Source organism: Dendrobates tinctorius, unplaced genomic scaffold (genome assembly GCF_039654945.1).
Source record: "Dendrobates tinctorius isolate UK_male_01 unplaced genomic scaffold, ASM3965494v1 ptg000035l, whole genome shotgun sequence".
Classification (NCBI taxonomy): Eukaryota; Metazoa; Chordata; class Amphibia; order Anura; family Dendrobatidae; genus Dendrobates; species Dendrobates tinctorius.
In genome coordinates, this window is record NW_027361703.1 from 65,783,564 (window position 1) to 65,810,388 (window position 26,825).

General features: G+C 47.1%; 2 protein-coding genes across 3 annotated transcripts in view; one reads left to right on the top strand and one right to left on the bottom strand.

Moving 5' to 3' along the window:
* DUS4L (dihydrouridine synthase 4 like) overlaps nt 1–11,077 on the bottom strand; it is a 77,110-nt gene extending 66,033 nt beyond the window's left edge. Inside the window, exons 1-2 of the mRNA XM_073573569.1 lie at nt 10,907–11,077; nt 9,841–10,008 (exon numbers count right to left, since the gene is read on the bottom strand). Of these exons, the coding sequence (XP_073429670.1) occupies nt 9,841–10,008; nt 10,907–11,013 (275 nt within the window). The 5' untranslated portion in view covers nt 11,014–11,077. The remainder of the gene's footprint in view (nt 1–9,840; nt 10,009–10,906) is intronic.
* Nucleotides 10,956–26,825, top strand: part of COG5 (component of oligomeric golgi complex 5) — a 555,903-nt gene continuing 540,033 nt past the window's right edge. For both annotated transcript variants that reach the window (XM_073573558.1, XM_073573559.1), the window contains exons 1-3: nt 10,956–11,092; nt 14,552–14,691; nt 16,529–16,586. In XM_073573558.1, coding sequence (XP_073429659.1) covers nt 11,029–11,092; nt 14,552–14,691; nt 16,529–16,586 — 262 coding nt within the window. In that variant the 5' untranslated portion in view covers nt 10,956–11,028. The remainder of the gene's footprint in view (nt 11,093–14,551; nt 14,692–16,528; nt 16,587–26,825) is intronic.

Consider the following 26,825-nt stretch of genomic DNA (forward strand, 5'->3'; position numbering starts at 1 on the left):
CGGGGACATAACTGTATAACGAGCTGTGCGGGGACATAATACTGTGCAAGGGGCTGTGTGGGGACATAATACTGTATAACGTGGCTGTGCGGGGACATAATACTGTATAATGTGGCTGTGTGGGGACATAATACTGTATAACGTGGCTGTGCAGGGACATAACTGTATAACGAGCTGTGCGGGGACATAACTGTATAACGAGCTGTGTGGTGACATAATACTGTGCAAGGGGCTGTGTGGGGACATAATACTGTATAACATGGCTGTGTGGGGACATAATACTGTGCAAGGGGCTGTGTGGGGACATAATACTGTATAATGTGGCTGTGCGGGGACATAACTGTATAACGAGCTGTGCGGGGACATAACTGTATAACGAGCTGTGCGGGGACATAATACTGTGCAAGGGGCTGTGTGGGGACATAATACTGTATAACGTGGCTGTGTGGGGACATAATACTGTATAACGTGGCTGTGCAGGGACATAATACTGTATAATGTGGCTGTGTGGGGACATAATACTGTGCAAGGGGCTGTGTGGGGACATAATACTGTATAACGTGGCTGTGCGGGGACATAATACTGTGCAAGGGGCTGTGTGGGGACATAATACTGTATAATGTGGCTGTGCGGGGACATAATACTGTATAATGTGGCTGTGTGGGGACATAATACTGTATAACGTGGCTGTGCAGGGACATAATACTGTATAAATTGGCTGTGCAGGGACATAATACTGTATAATGTGGCTGTGCAGGGACATAATACTGTATAATGTGGCTGTGTGGGGACATAATACTGTATAATGTGGCTGTGCAGGGACATAATACCGTATAATGTGGCTGTGCAGGGACATAATACTGTATAATGTGGCTGTGCAGGGACATAATACTGTGCAAGGGGCTGTGCAGGGACATAATACTGTATAACGTGGCTGTGCGGGGACATAATACTGTATAATGTGGCTGTCTGGGGACATAATACTGTATAATGTGGCTGTCTGGGGACATAATACTGTATAATGTGGCTGTGCAGGGACATAATACTGTATAATGTGGCTGTGCAGGGACATAATACTGTGCAAGGGGCTGTGCAGGGACATAATACTGTATAACGAGCTGTGTGGTGACATAATACTGTGCAAGGGGCTGTGTGGGGACATAATACTGTATAATGTGGCTGTGTGGGGACATAATACTGTATAATGTGGCTGTGCGGGGACATAATACTGTATAATGTGGCTGTGCGGGGACATAACTGTATAACGAGCTGTGTGGGGACATAATACTGTATAACGTGGCTGTGCGGGGACATAATACTGTATAATGTGGCTGTGTGGGGACATAATACTGTATAATGTGGCTGTCTGGGGACATAATACTGTATAACGTGGCTGTGCGGGGACATAACTGTATAACGAGCTGTGTGGGGACATAATACTGTATAACGTGGCTGTGCGGGGACATAATACTGTATAATGTGGCTGTGTGGGGACATAATACTGTATAATGTGGCTGTCTGGGGACATAATACTGTATAACGTGGCTGTGCGGGGACATAACTGTATAACGAGCTGTGTGGGGACATAATACTGTACAACGTGGCTGTGCAGGGACATAATACTGTATAATGTGGCTGTGCGGGGACATAACTGTATAACGAGCTGTGTGGTGACATAATACCGTGCAAGGGGCTGTGTGGGGACATAATACTGTATAACGTGGCTGTGTGGGGACATAATACTGTATAATGTGGCTGTGTGGGGACATAATACTGTATAACGTGGCTGTGCAGGGACATAATACTGTATAACGTGGCTGTGCAGGGACATAATACTGTATAATGTGGCTGTGTGGAGACATAATACTGTATAACGAGCTGTGTGGTGACATAATACTGTATAACGTGGCTGTGCAGGGACATAATACTGTATAATGTGGCTGTGCGGGGACATAACTGTATAACGAGCTGTGTGGTGACATAATACTGTGCAAGGGGCTGTGTGGGGACATAATACTGTATAATGTGGCTGTCTGGGGACATAATACTGTATAATGTGGCTGTGTGGGGACATAATACTGTATAATGTGGCTGTGTGGGGACATAATCCTGTATAATGTGGCTGTGTGGGGACATAATACTGTATAACGTGGCTGTGCAGGGACATAACTGTATAACGAGCTGTGCGGGGACATAACTGTATAACGAGCTGTGCGGGGACATAACTGTATAACGAGCTGTGTGGTGACATAATACTGTGCAAGGGGCTGTGTGGGGACATAATACTGTATAACGTGGCTGTGCGGGGACATAATACTGTATAATGTGGCTGTGTGGGGACATAATACTGTATAACGTGGCTGTGCGGGGACATAACTGTATAACGAGCTGTGCGGGGACATAACTGTATAACGAGCTGTGCGGGGACATAACTGTATAACGAGCTGTGCGGGGACATAATACTGTGCAAGGGGCTGTGTGGGGACATAATACTGTATAACGTGGCTGTGCGGGGACATAATACTGTATAATGTGGCTGTGTGGGGACATAATACTGTATAACGTGGCTGTGCAGGGACATAACTGTATAACGAGCTGTGCGGGGACATAACTGTATAACGAGCTGTGTGGTGACATAATACTGTGCAAGGGGCTGTGTGGGGACATAATACTGTATAACGTGGCTGTGTGGGGACATAATACTGTGCAAGGGGCTGTGTGGGGACATAATACTGTATAATGTGGCTGTGCGGGGACATAACTGTATAACGAGCTGTGCGGGGACTTAACTGTATAACGAGCTGTGCGGGGACATAATACTGTGCAAGGGGCTGTGTGGGGACATAATACTGTATAACGTGGCTGTGTGGGGACATAGTACTGTATAACGTGGCTGTGCAGGGACATAATACTGTATAATGTGGCTGTGTGGGGACATAATACTGTGCAAGGGGCTGTGTGGGGACATAATACTGTATAACGTGGCTGTGCGGGGACATAATACTGTGCAAGGGGCTGTGTGGGGACATAATACTGTATAATGTGGCTGTGCGGGGACATAACTGTATAACGAGCTGTGCGGGGACATAACTGTATAACGAGCTGTGCGGGGACATAATACTGTATAACGTGGCTGTGCAGGGACATAATACTGTATAATGTGGCTGTCTGGGGACATAATACTGTATAATGTGGCTGTGTGGGGACATAATACTGTATAACGTGGCTGTGCAGGGACATAATACTGTATAACTAGCTGTGTGGTGACATAATACTGTGCAAGGGGCTGTGTGGTGACATAATACTGTGCAAGGGGCTGTGTGGGGACATAATACTGTATAACGTGGCTGTCTGGGGACATAATACTGTATAATGTGGCTGTGCGGGGACATAACTGTATAACGAGCTGTGCGGGGACATAACTGTATAACGAGCTGTGTGGGGACATAATACTGTGCAAGGGGCTGTGTGGGGACATAATACTGTATAATGTGGCTGTGCAGGGACATAACTGTATAACGAGCTGTGCGGGGACATAACTGTATAACGAGCTGTGTGGTGACATAATACTGTGCAAGGGGCTGTGTGGGGACATAATACTGTATAACGTGGCTGTGCGGGGACATAATACTGTATAATGTGGCTGTGCGGGGACATAATACTGTATAACGAGCTGTGTGGGGACATAATACTGTGCAAGGGGCTGTGTGGGGACATAATACTGTATAACGTGGCTGTGTGGGGACATAATACTGTATAATGTGGCTGTGCAGGGACATAACTGTATAACGAGCTGTGCGGGGACATAACTGTATAACGAGCTGTGCGGGGACATAATACTGTGCAAGGGGCTGTGTGGGGACATAATACTGTATAACGTGGCTGTGTGGGGACATAATACTGTATAACGTGGCTGTGCAGGGACATAATACTGTATAATGTGGCTGTGTGGGGACATAATACTGTGCAAGGGGCTGTGTGGGGACATAATACTGTATAACGTGGCTGTGCGGGGACATAATACTGTGCAAGGGGCTGTGTGGGGACATAATACTGTATAATGTGGCTGTGCGGGGACATAATACTGTATAATGTGGCTGTGTGGGGACATAATACTGTATAACGTGGCTGTGCAGGGACATAATACTGTATAAATTGGCTGTGCAGGGACATAATACTGTATAATGTGGCTGTGCAGGGACATAATACTGTATAATGTGGCTGTGTGGGGACATAATACTGTATAATGTGGCTGTGCAGGGACATAATACCGTATAATGTGGCTGTGCAGGGACATAATACTGTATAATGTGGCTGTGCAGGGACATAATACTGTGCAAGGGGCTGTGCAGGGACATAATACTGTATAACGTGGCTGTGCGGGGACATAATACTGTATAATGTGGCTGTCTGGGGACATAATACTGTATAATGTGGCTGTCTGGGGACATAATACTGTATAATGTGGCTGTGCAGGGACATAATACTGTATAATGTGGCTGTGCAGGGACATAATACTGTGCAAGGGGCTGTGCAGGGACATAATACTGTATAACGAGCTGTGTGGTGACATAATACTGTGCAAGGGGCTGTGTGGGGACATAATACTGTATAATGTGGCTGTGTGGGGACATAATACTGTATAATGTGGCTGTGCGGGGACATAATACTGTATAATGTGGCTGTGCGGGGACATAACTGTATAACGAGCTGTGTGGGGACATAATACTGTATAACGTGGCTGTGCGGGGACATAATACTGTATAATGTGGCTGTGTGGGGACATAATACTGTATAATGTGGCTGTCTGGGGACATAATACTGTATAACGTGGCTGTGCGGGGACATAACTGTATAACGAGCTGTGTGGGGACATAATACTGTATAACGTGGCTGTGCGGGGACATAATACTGTATAATGTGGCTGTGTGGGGACATAATACTGTATAATGTGGCTGTCTGGGGACATAATACTGTATAACGTGGCTGTGCGGGGACATAACTGTATAACGAGCTGTGTGGGGACATAATACTGTACAACGTGGCTGTGCAGGGACATAATACTGTATAATGTGGCTGTGCGGGGACATAACTGTATAACGAGCTGTGTGGTGACATAATACCGTGCAAGGGGCTGTGTGGGGACATAATACTGTATAACGTGGCTGTGTGGGGACATAATACTGTATAATGTGGCTGTGTGGGGACATAATACTGTATAACGTGGCTGTGCAGGGACATAATACTGTATAACGTGGCTGTGCAGGGACATAATACTGTATAATGTGGCTGTGTGGAGACATAATACTGTATAACGAGCTGTGTGGTGACATAATACTGTATAACGTGGCTGTGCAGGGACATAATACTGTATAATGTGGCTGTGCGGGGACATAACTGTATAACGAGCTGTGTGGTGACATAATACTGTGCAAGGGGCTGTGTGGGGACATAATACTGTATAATGTGGCTGTCTGGGGACATAATACTGTATAATGTGGCTGTGTGGGGACATAATACTGTATAATGTGGCTGTGTGGGGACATAATACTGTATAATGTGGCTGTGTGGGGACATAATACTGTATAACGTGGCTGTGCAGGGACATAACTGTATAACGAGCTGTGCGGGGACATAACTGTATAACGAGCTGTGCGGGGACATAACTGTATAACGAGCTGTGTGGTGACATAATACTGTGCAAGGGGCTGTGTGGGGACATAATACTGTATAACGTGGCTGTGCGGGGACATAATACTGTATAATGTGGCTGTGTGGGGACATAATACTGTATAACGTGGCTGTGCGGGGACATAACTGTATAACGAGCTGTGCGGGGACATAACTGTATAACGAGCTGTGCGGGGACATAATACTGTGCAAGGGGCTGTGTGGGGACATAATACTGTATAACGTGGCTGTGCGGGGACATAATACTGTATAATGTGGCTGTGTGGGGACATAATACTGTATAACGTGGCTGTGCAGGGACATAACTGTATAACGAGCTGTGCGGGGACATAACTGTATAACGAGCTGTGTGGTGACATAATACTGTGCAAGGGGCTGTGTGGGGACATAATACTGTATAACGTGGCTGTGTGGGGACATAATACTGTGCAAGGGGCTGTGTGGGGACATAATACTGTATAATGTGGCTGTGCGGGGACATAACTGTATAACGAGCTGTGCGGGGACATAACTGTATAACGAGCTGTGCGGGGACATAATACTGTGCAAGGGGCTGTGTGGGGACATAATACTGTATAACGTGGCTGTGTGGGGACATAGTACTGTATAACGTGGCTGTGCAGGGACATAATACTGTATAATGTGGCTGTGTGGGGACATAATACTGTGCAAGGGGCTGTGTGGGGACATAATACTGTATAACGTGGCTGTGCGGGGACATAATACTGTGCAAGGGGCTGTGTGGGGACATAATACTGTATAATGTGGCTGTGCGGGGACATAACTGTATAACGAGCTGTGCGGGGACATAACTGTATAACGAGCTGTGCGGGGACATAATACTGTATAACGTGGCTGTGCAGGGACATAATACTGTATAATGTGGCTGTCTGGGGACATAATACTGTATAATGTGGCTGTGTGGGGACATAATACTGTATAACGTGGCTGTGCAGGGACATAATACTGTATAACTAGCTGTGTGGTGACATAATACTGTGCAAGGGGCTGTGTGGTGACATAATACTGTGCAAGGGGCTGTGTGGGGACATAATACTGTATAACGTGGCTGTCTGGGGACATAATACTGTATAATGTGGCTGTGCGGGGACATAACTGTATAACGAGCTGTGCGGGGACATAACTGTATAACGAGCTGTGTGGGGACATAATACTGTGCAAGGGGCTGTGTGGGGACATAATACTGTATAATGTGGCTGTGCAGGGACATAACTGTATAACGAGCTGTGCGGGGACATAACTGTATAACGAGCTGTGTGGTGACATAATACTGTGCAAGGGGCTGTGTGGGGACATAATACTGTATAACGTGGCTGTGCGGGGACATAATACTGTATAATGTGGCTGTGCGGGGACATAATACTGTATAACGAGCTGTGTGGGGACATAATACTGTGCAAGGGGCTGTGTGGGGACATAATACTGTATAACGTGGCTGTGTGGGGACATAATACTGTATAATGTGGCTGTGCAGGGACATAACTGTATAACGAGCTGTGTGGTGACAATACTGTGCAAGGGGCTGTGTGGGGACATAATACTGTATAACGTGGCTGTGCGGGGACATAATACTGTATAATGTGGCTGTGCGGGGACATAACTGTATAACGAGCTGTGTGGGGACATAATACTGTGCAAGGGGCTGTGTGGGGACATAATACTGTATAATGTGGCTGTGTGGGGACATAATACTGTATAATGTGGCTGTGCAGGGACATAATACTGTATAATGTTGCTGTGCGGGGACATAATACTGTATAATGTGGCTGTGTGGGGACATAATACTGTATAATGTGGCTGTGCAGGGACATAATACTGTATAATGTGGCTGTGCAGGGACATAACTGTATAACGAGCTGTGCGGGGACATAACTGTATAACGAGCTGTGTGGTGGCATAATACTGTGCAAGGGGCTGTGTGGGGACATAATACTGTGCAAGGGGCTGTGTGGGGACATAATACTGTATAACGTGGCTGTGCGGGGACATAATACTGTATAATGTGGCTGTGCGGGGACATAATACTGTGCGGGGACATAATACTGTGCGGGGACATAATACTGTGCAAGGGGCTGTGTGAAGACATCAATCTGCATGGTAGGCTGCAAGGGAATATAACACTATGTAAGGACCTGTTTGTGGCTATCATACTTCTTAGGAGGGCTTTCTGGAGACATCATACTGTGTAGGGGCTTTTGGAGACATTATACTGTGCGGGGGGCTTTTCCATGACATACTCTGTGAGGGAACACCAGTGTGTAGGGGGACTTTATACTGTGTAAGGGTCTTTTGGAGACTGTGTAGGGAGGCTGTGTGAAGACATTAGACTGTGTGGGGGGATAACATACTATTTGAGAGACTCTGTGGGGATATGATATCATGTATGGAAACTGTGGGCGCATCATACTGTGTTGGGAGCTGCTGACCAAGATACAATGGTTAATAACAGGAGCAAGCTGCTTTCTCAACTTTATTAAAAGCAGTAAATTCTACAGTGTGGTTTAGCTGTTAGAGGTAAGAATACAAGTTATAATAAAGGGGTTATCTGGGAAGTTTTTTTTCTTTTTTTTACTAAGGGCCTAAAAACTAACAGGTAGTTAGCTGCCAACCACTTCCCTTTTCTGCCCAGCACCAACCTCCGCCAGCTCATGGCGGTCACAGACCGCTCCTGACAACCATTCTGCGGTTTCCGTGGATGTCACGTCAACAGAGCAGCGGTTCTCTTCCGCTCTTTTCGATAGGTCATGACCTCCAATGTCAAGCTGATTGGCAGCCGGTTCACTGCTGCGTAACTCTGGGTGGCTGGCTGTCAGTCGGCATGACGCCGGCAGTCACGCCCCGTGCACGCTCTGAGCTGTCTCCTTTTATAATAGGCTGGTAGTTAGCAATAATCTGCCTGTTAGTTCTTGGGACCACAGGAAAAAAAAAATCCCCATACCATCAATAAACACACTTAATTCGGCTCAATATTAAAGGGAATCTGTCACCAAGTTATTGCCACCTATTTGAGAGCAGCAAAATGCAGAGACAGAGACCCTGATTCCAGCAATGTGTCACTTACTGGCTGCTTAGTATAGGTTTGATAAAACCTCTATTTTATCAGAAGGAGATTATCACTAGAGAACTAGTAAACCTGCTGCCTTGTAGTCCTCCATATTCATGATTTCTGTATAACCCTGCCCCCATCACTGATATGCACAGTGTACACAGGAAACTGCCAATCAGTGATGTGAGGCGGGGTAATACAGAGCTCAGCATTCAGAGAACTGCTAGATCTGCAGGAGATAAAACACTGGTTTTACCAAAATATCATGCAGATGAGAAAGTGACACATCGCTGGAATCAGTGTCTCTGTCACTACATCATGCTGCTCTCAGATGGGGTAGCAAAAAGCTGGTTACAGATCCCCTTTAAGTGATAACAATTAATGTAAAACCATAATACTGAGCAGATTTAAGTTCTGCCCTCCACAACAGTCTCATGTGGACCCTTGGAGAAATAAATTGCCCTCTGCTCTGCTCTACTCGCATTATTGCATATTGGCCTCTGTTCATGATGAGAGATATAATGTTAAGGATCTGTCTCACAGACTGTACTGATGTCAGGGTACCAGTATTTTTTACAGTAACAATTTGCCCTATAACTAATAGTCACACTGAAAATCATGTATAAGATTAAGGAAAAGCAAACCAAAATTCGTAATGAGAATCTGTCAGTAGGTTTTTGCTGTGTAATCTGAGGACAGCATGAGGTAGGGGCTGAGATTCTGGTTTCAGAGATGTGTCACTTCTTAGGCTGGGTGCTGTTGTTTCAATACAATGAGTGTTTTATCAGCAGATCATCACTATAGGACTACAGCGCACATACATCCTGGTCCAACTCCAGCCCCACCACTGATTAGCAGCTTACTGTCAATATACAATGTACACAGAAAGTTGCTAATCAGGGGTATGGGCAGCTTTCTGAGCTCTGCTATATCTAAAACCACTGATTAAATCACGACGGCTCCACCCAGTGATCTAAGTTACACATCGCTGGCATCAGGGTCTCTGCCCCTACATTATGCTGCTCTCAAATTAAACAGCAAAATGCTGCCAGATTTGCTTTACCAGCCTGATCAGCACTTACTTAGAATACCGCACCATGGGTGCACAGATCTTTACTAGATTATTAGAGCTGAATAAATCGGCCGGATTCTGCGGCAGACATCTTGGATTATCTCCTTGCTGGGGATGCATGGCAGCGGAGGAGGCGTAGAGAAGAAGAGAACACCAGTCAGGAGAGAGGAGGAGGCTTCTGAGGGAACATACATGAAAGGATTTTTGATGTGAGTGCTCTACAGTAAGAAACGAACATCACACGAACAGCAGAAGGAAACAATGTTCTGTTAGGCTATGTTCACATGTTGCATTTTTGCTGCAGGCAAAACCTTCTCTCTTGCTGGTAAAGAAGATGCTTTACCAAAAAAAAAAAAAAAAAAAAAAAAAAAAGCATCTTTTGCTGCATTTTTCATGCTGAGAACTTAGCTGCTCCCGAGTTTTGAGCACGAAATCCCGATATCTGCGTTTTTGCACTTAGGGTGTGTGCATACGTTGCGGATTCTGCTGTGGAATTTTCCGCGTGGATTTGTGTAAATCCGCTGCGGTTTATCTGCGGAATAGCCTGCGGTTTATCTGCAGATATTTTGCGGTTTAGCCACCTGTCATGGAGCAGGTGCCAAACCGCAGCGGAATCCGCACAAAGAATTGACATGCTACGGATTTGAAACCGCAGAAAATTCCGCACCGTGGACACTGCAGATTTTCCATTCATTATAATGGTACTGTACACCGCAGCGATCCGCAGGACCCAAACCGCTGTGGCTCTGCAGCGTGTGCACACAGCCTTACTCATCGCTTTCTATGGGTGAAATAACGCTGAAAGAAGCGACATGCTGCAGTCTGCCAATTCAGTCAGGGAAAAACACGTGTGTGCCCGAGAGTTCGGAGGTCTCAGACTTTGCTGGTTCTGTAAAAATCAGATTTTAATTTGCATAAAAAAGTAGTAAAAAAAACCCCAACGTGTGACCAGAGCCATTCGGATGAGTTTTGTCACACGGACTGAATGTGACGATAATGGCGGCTGCTCTCCGGTGTCAGCAGGTGATTGCCCCCACCCTGCGGTACCGCAGACGTGAAGCCCCTTCCCGCACTACCTGCCAGCAGCTGCCGCTCCGCCGGCTCCTTCCCCAACACGTTGTGTACCAGTGACGTTCCCGGGCGCCGGCTGATGACGTGTCCCCTGTCTGGTTGGCAGTGACATCCTTCTGTATCCAACATGGAGGGCAGGAAGAGTTCTGCTGACTTGGGACCGGCGTCCGTCAGGGAGATGATGCGGGACGGTGAGTGTGCGGGAGTAGTGCTGTCAGCCATGTGATGGCACCGGTTACATTGTGCGCTATGGCGTGTATACTCTGATCTGTGCTGTGTACCCAGGAGCCCACACCTCTGCTGTACAGCCAGCACTTACTGGCACCATGGCAGCTTTCCTACAGTAGCCATGTCACCTTGTGCTGTCACTGTCTGGTTATTGTCCAGTACCTCACTTGTACTCCTGACCATTTTGTCCCCAGCCCTGCCACCATGCACCTGACCCCTGCGCCCCCAGCCCTGCCACCATGCGCCTGCGCCCTGCCACCACACACCTGACCCCTGCGCCCCCAGCCCTGCCACCACGCGCCTGACCCCTGCGCTGCAAGCCCTGCCACCACGCGCCTGACCCCTGCGCTGCAAGCCCTGCCACCACGCACCTGACCCCTGCGCCCCCAGCCCTGCCACCACGCGCCTGCGCCCTGCCACCACACGCCTGACCCCTGCGCCCCCAGCCCTGCCACCACGCGCCTGACCCCTGCACCCCCAGCCCTGCCACCACGCGCCTGACCCCTGCGCTGCAAGCCCTGCCACCACGCGCCTGACCCCTGCGCTGCAAGCCCTGCCACCACACGCCTGACCCCTGCGCCCCCAGCCCTGCCACCACGCGCCTGACCCCTGCACCCCCAGCCCTGCCACCACGCGCCTGACCCCTGCGCTGCAAGCCCTGCCACCACGCACCTGACCCCTGCGCCCCCAGCCCTGCCACCACGCGCCTGCGCCCTGCCACCACACGCCTGACCCCTGCGCCCCCAGCCCTGCCACCACGCGCCTGAGTGCCCCCAGCCCTGCCACCACGCGCCTGCGCCCTGCCACCACACACCTGACCCCTGTGCCCCCAGCCCTGCCACCACACGCCTGACCCCTGCGCTGCAAGCCCTGCCACCACGCGCCTGACCCCTGCGCTGCAAGCCCTGCCACCACGCGCCTGACCCCTGCGCTGCAAGCCCTGCCACCACGCGCCTGACCCCTGCGCCCCCAGCCCTGCCACCACGCGCCTGACCCCTGCGCCCCCAGCCCTGCCACCACGCGCCTGACCCCTGCGCCCCCAGCCCTGCCACCACGCGCCTGACCCCTGCGCCCCCAGCCCTGCCACCACGCGCCTGACCCCTGCGCCCCCAGCCCTGCCACCACGCGCCTGACCCCTGCGCTGCAAGCCCTGCCACCACGCGCCTGCCACCACGCGCCTGCCACCACGCGCCTGACCCCTGCGCCCCCAGCCCTGCCACCACGCGCCTGACCCCTGCGCCCCCAGCCCTGCCACCACGCGCCTGACCCCTGCGCCCCCAGCCCTGCCACCACGCGCCTGACCCCTGCGCCCCCAGCCCTGCCACCACACGCCTGACCCCTGCGCCCCCAGCCCTGCCACCACGCGCCTGACCCCTGCGCCCCCAGCCCTGCCACCACGCGCCTGACCCCTGCGCCCCCAGCCCTGCCACCACGCGCCTGACCCCTGCGCCCCCAGCCCTGCCACTACGCGCCTGACCCCTGCGCACCCAGCCCTGCCACCACACACCTAACCCCTGCGTTGCAAGCCCTGCCACTACGCTCCTGACCCCTGCGCTGCAAGCCCTGCCACCACGCGCCTGACCCCTGCGCCCCCAGCCATGCCATCACGTGCCTGCGCCCTGCCACCACACGCCTGACCCCTGCGCCCCCAGCCCTGCCACCACGCGCCTGACCCCTGCACCCCCAGCCCTACCACCATGCGCCTGACCCCTGCGCCCCCAGCCCTACCACCACGCGCCTGACCCCTGCGCCCCCAGCCTTGCCACCACGCGCCTGACCCCTGCGCCCCCAGCCCTGCCACCACGCACCTGACCCCTGCGCCCCCAGCCCTGCCACCACACGCCTGACCCCAGCCCTACCACCACCCGCCTGACCCCTGCGCCCCCAGCCCTGCCACCACGCGCCTGACCCCTGCGCCCCCAGCCCTGCCACCACGCGCCTGACCCCTGCGCCCCCAGCCCTGCCACTACGCGCCTGACCCCTGCGCACCCAGCCCTGCCACCACACACCTAACCCCTGCGTTGCAAGCCCTGCCACTACGCTCCTGACCCCTGCGCTGCAAGCCCTGCCACCACGCGCCTGACCCCTGCGCCCCCAGCCATGCCATCACGTGCCTGCGCCCTGCCACCACACGCCTGACCCCTGCGCCCCCAGCCCTGCCACCACGCGCCTGACCCCTGCACCCCCAGCCCTACCACCATGCGCCTGACCCCTGCGCCCCCAGCCCTACCACCACGCGCCTGACCCCTGCGCCCCCAGCCTTGCCACCACGCGCCTGACCCCTGCGCCCCCAGCCCTGCCACCACGCACCTGACCCCTGCGCCCCCAGCCCTGCCACCACACGCCTGACCCCAGCCCTACCACCACCCGCCTGACCCCTGCACCCCCAGCCCTGACACCACGCACCTGCGCCCCAGCCCTGCCACCCTACGCCTGACCCCTGCACCCCCAGCCCTGCCACCCCGCGCCTGACCCCTGCGTCGCAAGCCCTGCTACCCCGCGCCTGACCCCTGCGTCGCAAACCCTGCCACCCCGCGCCTGACGCTTGTGTCGCAAGCCCTGCCACCCCGCGCCTGACCCCTGCGTCGCAAGCCCTGTCACCCCGCGCCTGACGCTTGCGTCGCAAGCCCTGCCACCCCGCACCTGACCCCTGCGTCGCAAGCCCTGCCACCCCGCGCCTGACCCCTGCATCGCAAGCCCTGACACCCTGCGCCTGACACCTGCGTCGCAAGCCCTGCCACCCCGCGCCTGACACCTGCGTCGCAAGCCCTGCCACCCCGCGCCTGACACCTGCGTTGCAAGCCCTGCCACCCCGCGCCTGACACCTGCGTTGCAAGCCCTGCCACCCCGCGCCTGACACCTGCGTTGCAAGCCCTGCCACCCCGCGCCTGACACCTGCGTTGCAAGCCCTGCCACCCCGCGCCTGACACCTGCGTCGCAAGCCCTGCCACCCCGTGCCTGACCCCTACGATGCAAGCCCTGCTATGTGGCACCATACCTCCTTGTTCCTAGCTCTGTGGTGCTAGCACTCTCCATCCCCAGCTCTGCTTAGTCTCTGCAGCATTACTGAATGGATCCAGACTCCCCTGTTCTTAACACTAAAAAGGTAACTTTAATTTTAAACCCTTTTGATTGTTCCATAGTGGCTGCTGATCCTTAGGGGTCCGGGTCCTGATGTCCCTGCACAATTGATGGAAACACTGCTCCGAAGTGCACCTTCCCTGCATGAGCTGCACGTACAGAGCTGTGTACCATCTCACTAATAAGTCTTTGGCTCTGTACGCCGCCCATAGTGTTGGTGTACGGACCCACAGACTTACCATTGTGCCTCTGCTCAGCACTGTGTGGGTGTGGGGGGGGGGGGGGGGGAGTATATATCTTTATGTTGATATTTTTCCATGAAAAATCCTTCTGTATTTCAGATTGCTACACTGATTTTCTACGTGATGACTTTGATGTCAAAACCTACACTTCCCAATCTATTCACCAGGCTGTGATCGCAGAGCAGCTGGCAAAGCTGGCGCAGGGCATCAGTCAGCTGGACAAGGAGCTGCACTTACAGGTGGGCATGGCTGTATAGTGTGTGTGCTGCTGTGCATGTAGTTCTGTTTGTGCATAGATGGACACTAGGGTGACCGCAAAAAATCGATGTCGAAATTTTGTCCGTCTGGACCCCACAAAACGATTCCCCTTTCCAGATATTGAGAGAGCCAAAATTTGAGCTCGATCAAACGACGTTAACCCGTGCCGCTCGTCGCTCAAAGTTTGAAAAAATCCAAATTGAGGTATTTTAAGATTTAGGTATTTTGCATAGTCTGTTAGACTATAAAGAATGTGACAACAACATTGCAGAAATAGCCCTGACCAAATTTTCGAACCATTTGTGGTATTTGAATGCAGAGTTGGTGGGATTATCGTTTTTTGATCCCACCATTACAGACAATGAAAAGTTGTTAATGGCTAATAAATTGCTCAGTAGCACAGATGAACCATCAGAGCACGCTAGGGTTGTAAAGCCAAAAGTTAGGAAAGAAAAATTAAAAGAGGTAGGAAGTAACCGACTTTAACGACCTTCTGACAAAAGATGAAGAACAAAAGCAATATGTCCTGCAAGTTGTAAGCAAATGCCGAGCATTATATTCTGACGTTTCAAAAACTACTTAAAGCTCTAGAATAGATTAGATAGCTATGTAAAATTATCAAATCATGTAGGTTAGCGTGCTCTGATGGTTCATTTGTGCTACTGAGCAATTTATTAGCCATTAACAACTTTTCATTGTCTGTAATGGTGGGATCAAAAAACGATAATCCCACAAACTCTGCATTCAAATACCACAAATGGTTCGAAAATTTGGTCAGGGCTATTTCTGCAATGTTGTTGTCACATTCTTTATAGTCTAACAGACTATGCAAAATACCTAAATCTTAAAATACCTCAATTTGGATTTTTTCAAACTTTGAGCGACAAGCGGCACGGGTTAACGTCGTTTGATCAAGCTCAAATTTTGGCTCTCTCAATATCTGGAAAGGGGAATCATTTTGTTGGGTCCAGACGAACAAGATTCTGACATTTTTTCCCCCCCATATGAGATCCGGTCACCCTAATGGACACTCTGGACCCGATACAGAGCGGTCTTGATGTCCTGGAGTCAGATGCTCCTCATTCACTCCTGTTGTGATCCTCAGTCACAATTCCTCCTCCTAGCCTGGATTTGTGGTGTAGCGTAACAAATTCATAATTAGCGGCAGTCGCCTTGTCCTGTCCTGGCTCTGCCTACATTTTAGCGATGGGCAAAAATGGCGTGAGAATGACAAGTCGCGGGATTTTAGCACAGCCTCCAGTGACACCAATATTATGTGATTTTTCAAGGCTTTGATTAATTGGGCTCCACGTACCAAATACAAACCTACCAGTAGGCGGTATACAGCATGCATGGATGCCGGACCTATGCGCATTAGCATGTATCTTACAATAGCTAAAATGTTATATTTCTTTATATGAATCCTGTCTCTAACCTTTAGAAGCCTGGTCTGTACTGACGTGAAGCTGGGCTGTCTACAGACTGGTCCCTCTGCTTTTCTGATGACCTGAACCATCCATTATTCCAGCTCGGCTTGCTTTACATTGCCGTCAGTAGATGCGACATCGCCGCCTGATTCACCTCCAATGTAGAAGTGAGCAGAGCCAGACCCTGTAGATGTCTAGGTCAGATGTTGTCCTACTAGGTGGCCACTTATTGCAGGTGCCCGTTGGTGGAGATACTGGATTCTTCCTTCTGTGAGGAGCTGTTCTGCATACATGGAACTTATGGGAACTTTTTAATAGTTATCAAACGTTTTTTTCAGTAGCTTATTGGTGCAATTAGTCACTCGGAAACTCTGTACATTCATCTTTTTAGGTGGTTGCAAGACATGAAGACCTTTTGGCACAGGCAACAGGAATGGAGTCCTTAGAAGGCAAGTTCTTGATTCTTGGCTACATTTTTACTACATTATCTGTATATTGGATTTATTAATTTGGATGTAGTGTTTTACAATAATTCTTAGAGTGAAGCTGTTTTGGAAAAGTCTCCAGAATAACTTGCTGTATATTTTATACATTTGTATCCCAGCTCTTTCTGTGCGTGGAGTCCGGTAGGCTGTCCTGCTTGGTGATTGACCGTATACTTTATATGCACATATATGTCCTACTGCAGTGGCTGTCAATCACTGATCGGGACTTTCCAGCACAGATGGAGAAGCATTTTCAATGAAGAAAAGTGCTTACCCTTTTGCTACAAAACGATATATTCATCTTTTCAGCTTCTCTTGATCTATAACTTGCTTCTTTCAGATCAGATATCACATTCAGCATGACTTATTATATTTAATATTTCTTCCATGCAATCCAAATGTTTTTTAGTGGTCTTAGATTAAAAAAAATAATTGTTCAATAATTCAAGTCCCGGAGTGCTGTTTTTCATCTTTATTTAAATTGTTTCCGTATGAACAAAAGTTCATTTTATTCCATAATCTTGGAATAATAATAACTTCCATAATTGGATGTGATTAAATAAAATGTTCCTGTTCTGAGATAATCTTATAAATGTTCCCCTGCTGTGTAATGGCCGTGTCTGACCGTACAGGAACATGGCCTGATCATACCACAGCTCCTGGGCAGGGGAGGGGGGAATTATACAGACAGGACAGCACGGGGTCGCAGCTGATTTATTCTTTGAAGTAGAACATTGTTTTAAAAGCAGTCAGGAAAATGTTTTACCTCACAAAAAGCTGTGATCCCGTGCTGTGCTATCTGTATCCTGTATCTTCTCTTTTACTTCCTCCCCTGCCCAGGAGCTGTGGGATGATCAGACCATGTTCCTGTACGGTCAGACACAGCCAATACACAGCACACAGCAGGGGCACATTTATAAGATTATCTCAGCACAGGAACATTTTATTTAATCACATCCAATTGTGCAGGTCATTGTTATTCCAAGATCTATTGATTAAAATGAAATCTTGTTCCTGGGAAAACCCCTTTAAGGATTTTTGTATTGGATTAAATGTGATGTTGCGTCACAGAATCAGCCATATTCAGGTGTCTCCAGTGCATCTGTATTGCGGCCACTAGAGCCAGCCCAGTATTTGGAATTAATGGGGATCTATATTCTGTTAATCTGTCAGGTGATTTTTGCGTACCATACTAACAATATCATAAAATGGGGCTTGGCCAGCACTTTCAGGATATGTAACTTTTATTGCTGTGTATTGCCCTAAGCCCTGGAAAATTTATTGTCACGTGCTAGCAAGTCAAACCTATGTAAATGCTATATGAATATTCACCCCTCCCCCTCCCATAGCCCCACCCTCCCCTCTGTGTCGGTGTCAGTGATTTCAGTCATCGCATACCAATCCTCGGACTGATCCTCGGACTGACGCCAGTCCGTGGAATGCAATGACTGAATCACTGACACCGGCGCAGAGTGTGGGTGGGGCTATGGGAGGGGGAGGGGTGAATATTAATTTTATTATATATATATACTTTACTTGACGGTGCGCAGCTATACGCTTTCTGGGCTTACAGCAACACAATGGGGCAAACTTCCAAAAATAGGAGTTACATAATCCTAAAAGTGCTGCCCAGGCCCCATTTCAGGATACTATAAGTATGGTATGCAAAAATCACCTGACAGATTCATTATGCAGGTTTTGGTCTTGTGCCCATAGTACAGACGGAAAAACAAAAGAGCCGATTTCACTTTAATGTAACCGCTCAGTCTTCCTGTTCACAGGGAAACTGCAGGAGCAGCTCGTCAGCTTGATTGTAGATTGTATTGCCAGCTGATATTGAATAATGAACGGTACACCTTGCGCTATATTGGTATTCACATCTGCTTTAGAACCACTATTAGAGAGTCCCTAATTTGTGAAAGGTGAAACTCCCAAAATGTCTACCGCCTCAAGACAAAGGACCCTTCAGCGTTTGCTAGATCAGGCACTATGTCTTGGTTTACGTTTATTTTACTCGCTTATATAGCGCTATTCATTCCACAGAGCTTTACACACATTATCATCACTACTAACATCGGGACTCGCATTGTACATTTTTTAGCAGTATGTCGTTGGGAGTGTGGAGGAACCCACACAAACACGAGGGGAACATAAAAACTCCTTGCAGATGCTGACCACTGAGTTGCCCAATTATAATATAGCTCTGTCAATTCGCTTCTATGAGAGTCTGGAAAATAAGTGAACATGCTTGGGAATACTTGTTTAAAGGGTTTACGTTAACCCCTGTCGATAGGATAGAATTAATTTTCCCAAGGGGCCACACTAGAGACTGTGACTGATAAAGAGGGCCAGACTAATACATTGAAAATATTTTTTTTCAAGATTGTAATTAACATATTATTTTATTGCTTGTTGAGCAGATCGCAGCCACATAATTTTTTTTTTTTTCATTTTTATTAATGTTATTTGAATGTGCACATTCTAGATTCAAAGGCTGCAAAACCATGAAGAAACACATGGAAACAATGAGAAATACATGTTAAACTAGAATTTTTGTTAAACCTTAGATTTTTCAAAGTGTGCTCCCCTTTTACTCTGATGACTTTATATACCCTTAGCATTATCTCAAACAGAGTCATCAGGTGGCCACTTGGAATGGCTTACAATGAGCAGGTGTGCCTCATCAAGAGTTCATTTGTGGAATCGCCGACTTTCAGGAAGTGTATGCAACCCTCAGTTGTGTTTTGCAGAGGCAGCGTCGGTACACAGTTCCATACAGGGCTAAATCCTATTCCATAACAGTTTTAAGCAAGAAACACGTGTCCTCGTGCAGCTACCTCTCATTAGGACAGTCCTAGGAAAAGAGGACCAAGAATTACCTCTGCTGCAGAGGATAAGTTCATCAGAGTTGCCTGTCAGAAACTGCAAATTGACAGCACATTAGATAACAGCCCTTATAAATGATGCCCAGATCTCAACATCAGCTGTCCAGAGTAGACTGCGAGAAGCAGGCCTTTATGGTTGAATTTATAAAAATAAAGACCACAAACAACAGGAATAGATTTGTTTGTTCCAAACAACGCAAGGACTGGACGTGAAATTAGTGGAAATCTGTAGTGCTCTGATGAGTTAAAATGTGAGATTTTTCTGATGAGTTTGTTGAGCATTTATTCCAAATAGAAGGCTATCTTACCCAGTATAGCGTCCACAGCATTCTGCGACGACATGCTGACCCTTATTGTTTGCACTTACTGGGACCATCATTTGTGGTACAACAGAACAGACCCAAAACACACTTCCAGGTTATGTAAGGGCTATGTGACCAAGGAGGAGAGGGATGGAGTGCAGCGTCAGATGATATGGCCTCCAGAATCACCTGATGGCAAACCAATTGAGATTTGTGGTGAGTTGGATCACAGAGTGAAGGCCAAGCAGCAAATACAGTTGTGCTCAAAAGTTTACATACCCCAGCAGAATTTTTGCTTTCTTGGCCTTTTTTCTGAGAATATGAATGATAATATCAAAACGTTTTCTTCACTCATGGTTAGTGGTTGGTTGAAGCCATTTATTGTCAAACTACTGTGTTTTCTCTTTTTAAATCATAATGATAACCCAAAACATTCGAATGACCCTGATCAAAAGTTCACATACCCCATTTCTTAATACCGTGTATTGTCCCGTCTAACATCAATGACAGCTTGAAGTCTTAGCTGTGGATGAGGTTCTTTATTTTCTCAGATGGTCTTCTTAGCAAAAAGTCTCCAGTTCCTGTAAATTCCTGGGCTGTCTAGCATGAACTGCATGCTTGAGATCTCCACAGAGTGGCTCAATGATATTGAGGTCAGGAGACTGAGATGGCCACTCCAAAACTTTCACTTTGGCCTGCTGTAGCCAATGACAGGTTGACTTGGCCTTGTGTTTTGGATTGTAGTCATGTTGGAACGTCCAAGTACGTCCCATGCGCAGCTTCTGGGCTGATAATTTCAAATTTGCCTCCAGTATTTCCTGATAACGTGCTGTATTCATCTTTCCTTCAACTTTGACCAAGTTTCCTGTGCCTTTGTAGCTCACACATCCCCAAAACATCAGAAATCCACCTCCGTGCTTTACAGTAGGAATGGTGTTCCTTTCATCATAGGCCTTGTTGACCTCTCTCCAATGTAATGTTTATGGTTGTGGCCAAAAAGTTTAATTTTGGTCTCGTCACTCCAAATTACCTTGTTCCAGAGGTTTTCAGGATTGTCTCTGTGCTGTTATGCGTATTGTAGGCGAGATACTTTGTGGCATTTGCTTAGTAATGGCTTTCTTCTGGCGACTTGATCATGCAGCCCATTTTTCTTCAAGTGCCTCCTTATTGTGCATCTTGAAACAGCCACACCGCTGGTTTTCAGAGAGTCCAGTGTTTCAGCTGATGTTATTTGTGAGTTTTTCTTTGCATCCTGAACAATTTTCCTGGCAGTTGTGGATGAAATTTTTGTTGGTCTACCTGACCGTGGTTTTGTTTTTACAGAGCCCCTGATTTTCCATTTGTTAATCACAGTTTGAATGCTGCTGACTGGCATTATCAATTCCTTGGATATCTTTTTGTATCCCTTTCCTGTTTTATAGAGTTCAAATACCTTTTCCCGTAGATCCGTTGACAATTCTTTTGCTTTCTCCATGACTCACAATCCAGAAATGTCAGTGGCTGGATGAAAGATGCAAGAGTCTGTCTGGATCCCAGAAACGCACTCAGCTTTTATGTACACACACTGATTACAAGCAAGGTCACAGGTGAGGATGCTACCTTTAGTAGCCATTCAAACCCATTTGTGTCAACTTCTGTGCATGTTATCAGGCCAAAATCAGAAGGGTATGTGAACTTTTGATCAGGGTTATTTGGATGTTTTGGATTGTCATTGTGATTTAAAAAGAGGAAACACAATAGTTTGACAATAAATGGCTTCACCCAGCCTCTAACCATGAGTGGAGAAAAAGTTTTGGTTATCATTCATATTCTCTGAAAAAAGGCGAAGATAGCAAAAATTCTGCCGGGGTATGTAAACTTTTGAGCACAACTGTAAGTGCTCAGCAAGTCGTGGAACTCCTTCAAAACTTTTAGATAGTGATTTCATGTGACTCCCTGATGACCCTACTTGAGAGGTTGCCATCTGCAGGTAAAGCTGTCATCAGTTTAAAATGGGGCTACTTTGAGGAATCTAAGGTTTAACACACATTTTGGTTTGTTTCACAAATGTTTCTCTGCTCTTAGTTTCCTTTTTTCTCTTCTTGTTTTGCTGCCTTTCGTTTGCATTTACAATGTGCATATTACAATAAGAACAAGGAAAACCATTGCATGAACAAGTATGATAACATTTTGACTGGTACTGTATGTACTTTTGACCATCACTACATTCAAATAAGGTTTTGCAGAGCCCTGTTCTCAGGATTGTTAGGGGTCCCATCGATTTGCAAGTTATCCTCTATCCTATTGATAGCTTAGTACATCCATCTAATGTACTATGGTAGGAGCTGTTCAGTTGTAAATTGTTGTGATTTGTGTTTAAAATTTACTCTTAACAAAATATTGTCTTCCTTTCTTCCATTTAATGGCAATTTTCCATTTTCATTCTAACAGATGGAATTTGTCATATGTAGTGTTGAGCTTTCCGATACCGCAAGTATCGGGTATCGGCCGATATTAGCTGTATCGGAATTCCGATACTGACTTCCGATACTTTTTTCGTATCGGATACCGGAATCGGAAGTTCCCATAAAGCTATCAGGCTGCTCGATTTGATTCAGCCAATGGGAATCCTCAGAAGTGTGGGCACATCCTGTAAGGCATGTTAACTATTGGCATGACTGTGATTGGCTGCTGAAATGACGTCATCATGATGCGCGGTCTGTGCCGACTGCGGGGGGTCTGTGCCGACTGCCGGTGGTCTGTACGGGCCTCTCGGGGGCCTGTGCCGGCTGCCGGTGGTCTGTACGGGCCTGCCGGGGGCCTGTGCCGGCTGCCGGTGGTCTGTACGGGCCAGCCGGGTGCCTGTGCCGGCTGCCGGTGGTCTGTGCGGGCCTGCCGGGGGCCTGTGCCGGCTGCCGGTGGTCTGTGCGGGCCTGCCGGCGGTCTTGTGTGTGTGCAGGCATCGTCCGATGGGACTACAAGTCCCATCGGGCGATGCCTGCTACACTGACAGTGATTGACACATTAGCCAATGATGGGACAGTAGTAGTCCCATCATCCGGCTAATGTGTTGAATGTAAAAAAAAAAAAAACATATTACATACATACTACATTCATACAGCATACATACATACTACATACATGCTACATATATACTACATTCATACATACATACAGTATATACTACATACATGCTACATATATACTACATTCATACAACATACATACTACATACATACTACATTCATACAACATACATGCTACATATATACTACATTCATACAACATACATACTACATACATGCTACATATATACTACATTTATACAACATACATACTACATACATGCTACATATATACTACATTCATGCAACATACATATATACTACATACATGCTACATACATACTACATACTACATACATACAACATGCTACAGACATACTACATACTGCATACATACTACATACAACATACATACATTCATACAATACATACTACATACAATACAGTCATACAATACATACATAGACATACAGTACATATAACATAGAGATACATACTCACCAATACTTTTCACATTGTTCCCTGAAGCCAGTGTCATCTAAGGAAAAATATGAAAATAACAAACAAGCCATATACTCCCTGATCCGCAGAAATCCACGCGTGTCCCACGCCGATCTCCCGTGGAGAGCAGCAGCATCAGCTGATGCGACTGCTCTCTAGGGGCTCAAGGAATCCAGTGTCGGGAGGTAGGTATCCTTCCGCACTGTATTCCTCCGCCACTGTAAAAAAATAGTCCCTAGTCTCACTTTTGGCATTGCTGTGTGAAAAAGTTCCCACGCAGCATTTGCCATAAAGTGAGACCAGGGACTATTTTTTTACAGTGGCGGAGGAATACAGTGCGGAAGGATACCTACCTCCCGACACTGGATTCCTGAGCCCCGTAGAGAGCGGTCGCATCAGCTGATGCTGCTGCTCTCCACGGGAGATCGGTGTGGGACACTCACTCGTGGATTTCTGCGGATCAGGGAGTATTTGGTGGTTTGTTATTTTCATATTTTTCCTTAGATGACACTGGCTTCGGGGATCAAAGTGACAAGTATTGGTGAGTATGTACTCTATGTTATATGTACTGTATGTCTTTATGTATGTATTGTATGAATGTATTGTATGCAGTATGTATGTTGTATGTCTGTAGCATGTTGTATGTACAGTTGTGGCCAAGAGTATTGACACCCCTGCAATTCTGTCAGATAATACTCAGTTTCTTCCTGAAAATGATTTCAAACACAAATTCTTTGGTATTATTATCTTCATTTAATTTGTCTTAAATGAAAAAAACACAAAAGAGAATGAAGCAAAAAGCAAAACATTGATCATTTCACACACAACTCCAAAAATGGGCCAGACAAAAGTATTGGCACCCTCAGCTTAATACTTGGTTGCACAACCTTTAGCCAAAATAACTGCGACCAACCACTTCCGGTAACGATCAATGAGTTTCTTACAATGCTCTGCTGGAATTTTAGACCATTCTTCTTTGGCAAGCTGCTCCAGGTCCCTGATATTTGAAGGGTGCCTTCTCCAAACTGCCATGATTAGATCTCTCCACAGGTGTTCTATGGGATTCAGGTCTGGACTCATTGCTGGCCACCTTAGAAGTCTCCAGTGCTTTCTCTCAAACCATTTTCTAGTGCTTTTTGAAGTGTGTTTTGGGTCATTGCCCTGCTGGAAGACCCATGACCTCTGAGAGAGACCCAGCTTTCTCACACTGGGCCCTACAATATGCTGCAAAATTTGTTGGTAGTCTTCAGACTTCATAATGCCATGCAGACGGTCAAGCAGTCCAGTGCCAGAGGCAGCAAAGCAACCCCAAAACATCAGGGAACATCCGCCATGTTTGACTGTAGGGACCGTGTTCTTTTCTTTTAATGCCTCTTTTTTTCTCCTGTAATCTCTATGTTGATGCCTTTGACCAAAAAGCTCTACTTTCGTCTCATCTGACCAGAGAACATTCTTCCAAAACGTTTTAGGCCTTTTCAGGTAAGTTTTGGCAAACTCCAGCCTGGCTTTTTTCTGTCTCGGGGTAAGAAGTGGGGTCTTCCTGGGTCTCCTACCATACAGTCCCATTTCATTCAGACGCCGACGGATAGTATGGGTTGACACTGTTGTACCCTCGGACTGCAAGGCAGCTTGAACTTGTTTGGATGTTAGTCGAGGTTCTTTATCCAACATCCGCACAATCTTGAGTTGAAATCTCTTGTCAATTTTTCTTTTCCGGCCACATCTAGAGAGGTTAGCCACAGTGCCATGGGCTTTAAACTTCTTGATGACACTGCGCACGGTAGACACAGGAAAATTCAGGTCTTTGGAGATGGACTTGTAGCCTTGAGATTGCTCATGCTTCCTCACAATTTGGTTTCTCAAGCCCTCAGACAGTTCTTTGGTCTTCTTTCTTTTCTCCATGCTCAATGTGGTACACACAAGGACACAGGACAGAGGTTGAGTCAACTTTAATCCATGTCAACTGGCTGCAAGTGTGATTTAGTTATTGCCAACACCTGTTAGGTGCCACAGGTAAGTTACAGGTGCTGTTAATTACACAAATTAGAGAAGCATCACATGATTTTTCGAACAGTGCCAATACTTTTGTCCACCCTCTTTTTTATGTTTGGTGTGGAATTATATCCAATTTGGCTTTAGGACAATTCTTTTTGTGTTTTTTCATTTAAGACAAATTAAATGAAGATAATAATACCAAAGAATTTGTATTTGCAATAATTTTCAGGAAGAAACTGAGTATTATCTGACAGAATTGCAGGGGTGTCAATACTTTTGGCCACAACTGTATGTATGTAGTATATATGTATGTTGTATGAATGTAGCATGTATGTAGTATATATGTATGTACTATGTATGTATGTTGTATGTAGTATGTATGTTGTATGTAGTATATATGTAGTATATATGTATGTTGTATGAATGTAGTATATATGTAGCATGTATGTAGTATGTACTATGTATGTATGTTGTATGTAGTATGTATGTTGTATGAATGTAGTATATATGAAGCATGTATGTAGTATGTATGTATGTTGTATGAATGTAGTATATATGTATGTATGTAGTATGTATGTTGTATGAATGTAGTATATATGAAGCAAGTATGTATGTTGTATGTAGTATATATGTATGTTGTATATATGTAGCATGTATGTATGTATGTTGTATGAATGTTGTATATATGTAGTATGTATGTAGCATGTATGTAGTATGTATGTATATGTATGTACCGTAGTATGTATGTATGTTGTATGAATGTAGTATATACACTCACTGGCCACTTTATTAGGTACACCTGTCCAACTGTGTGTTAAGACTTAATTTCTAATCAGCCAATCACATGGCGGCAACTCAGTGCATTTAGGCATGTAGACATGGTCAAGACAATCTCCTGCAGTTCAAACCGAGCATCAGTATGGGGAAGAAAGGTGATTTGAGTGCCTTTGAACGTGGCATGATTGTTGGTGCCAGAAGGGCTGGTCTGAGAATTTCAGAAACTGCTGATCTACTGGGATTTTCACGCACAACCATCTCTAGGGTTTACAGAGAATGGTCCGAAAAAGAAAAAAAATCCAGTGAGCGGCAGTTCTGTGGCCGGAAATGCCATGTTGATGCCAGAGGTCAGAGGAGAATGGGCAGACTGGTTCGAGCTGATAGAAAGGCAACAGTGACTCAAATTGCCACCCGTTACAACCAAGGTAGGCAGAAGAGCATCTCTGAACGCACAGTGCGTCGAACTTTGAGGCAGATGGGCTACAGCAGCAGAAGACCACACTGGGTACCACTCCTCTCAGCTAAGAACAGGAAACTGAGGCTACAATTTGCACAAGCTCATCGAAATTGGACAGTAGAAGATTGGAAAAACGTTGCCTGGTCTGATGAGTCTCGATTTCTGCTGCGACATTCGGATGGTAGGGTCAGAATTTGGCGTAAACAACATGAAAGCATGGATCCATCCTGCCTTGTATCAAC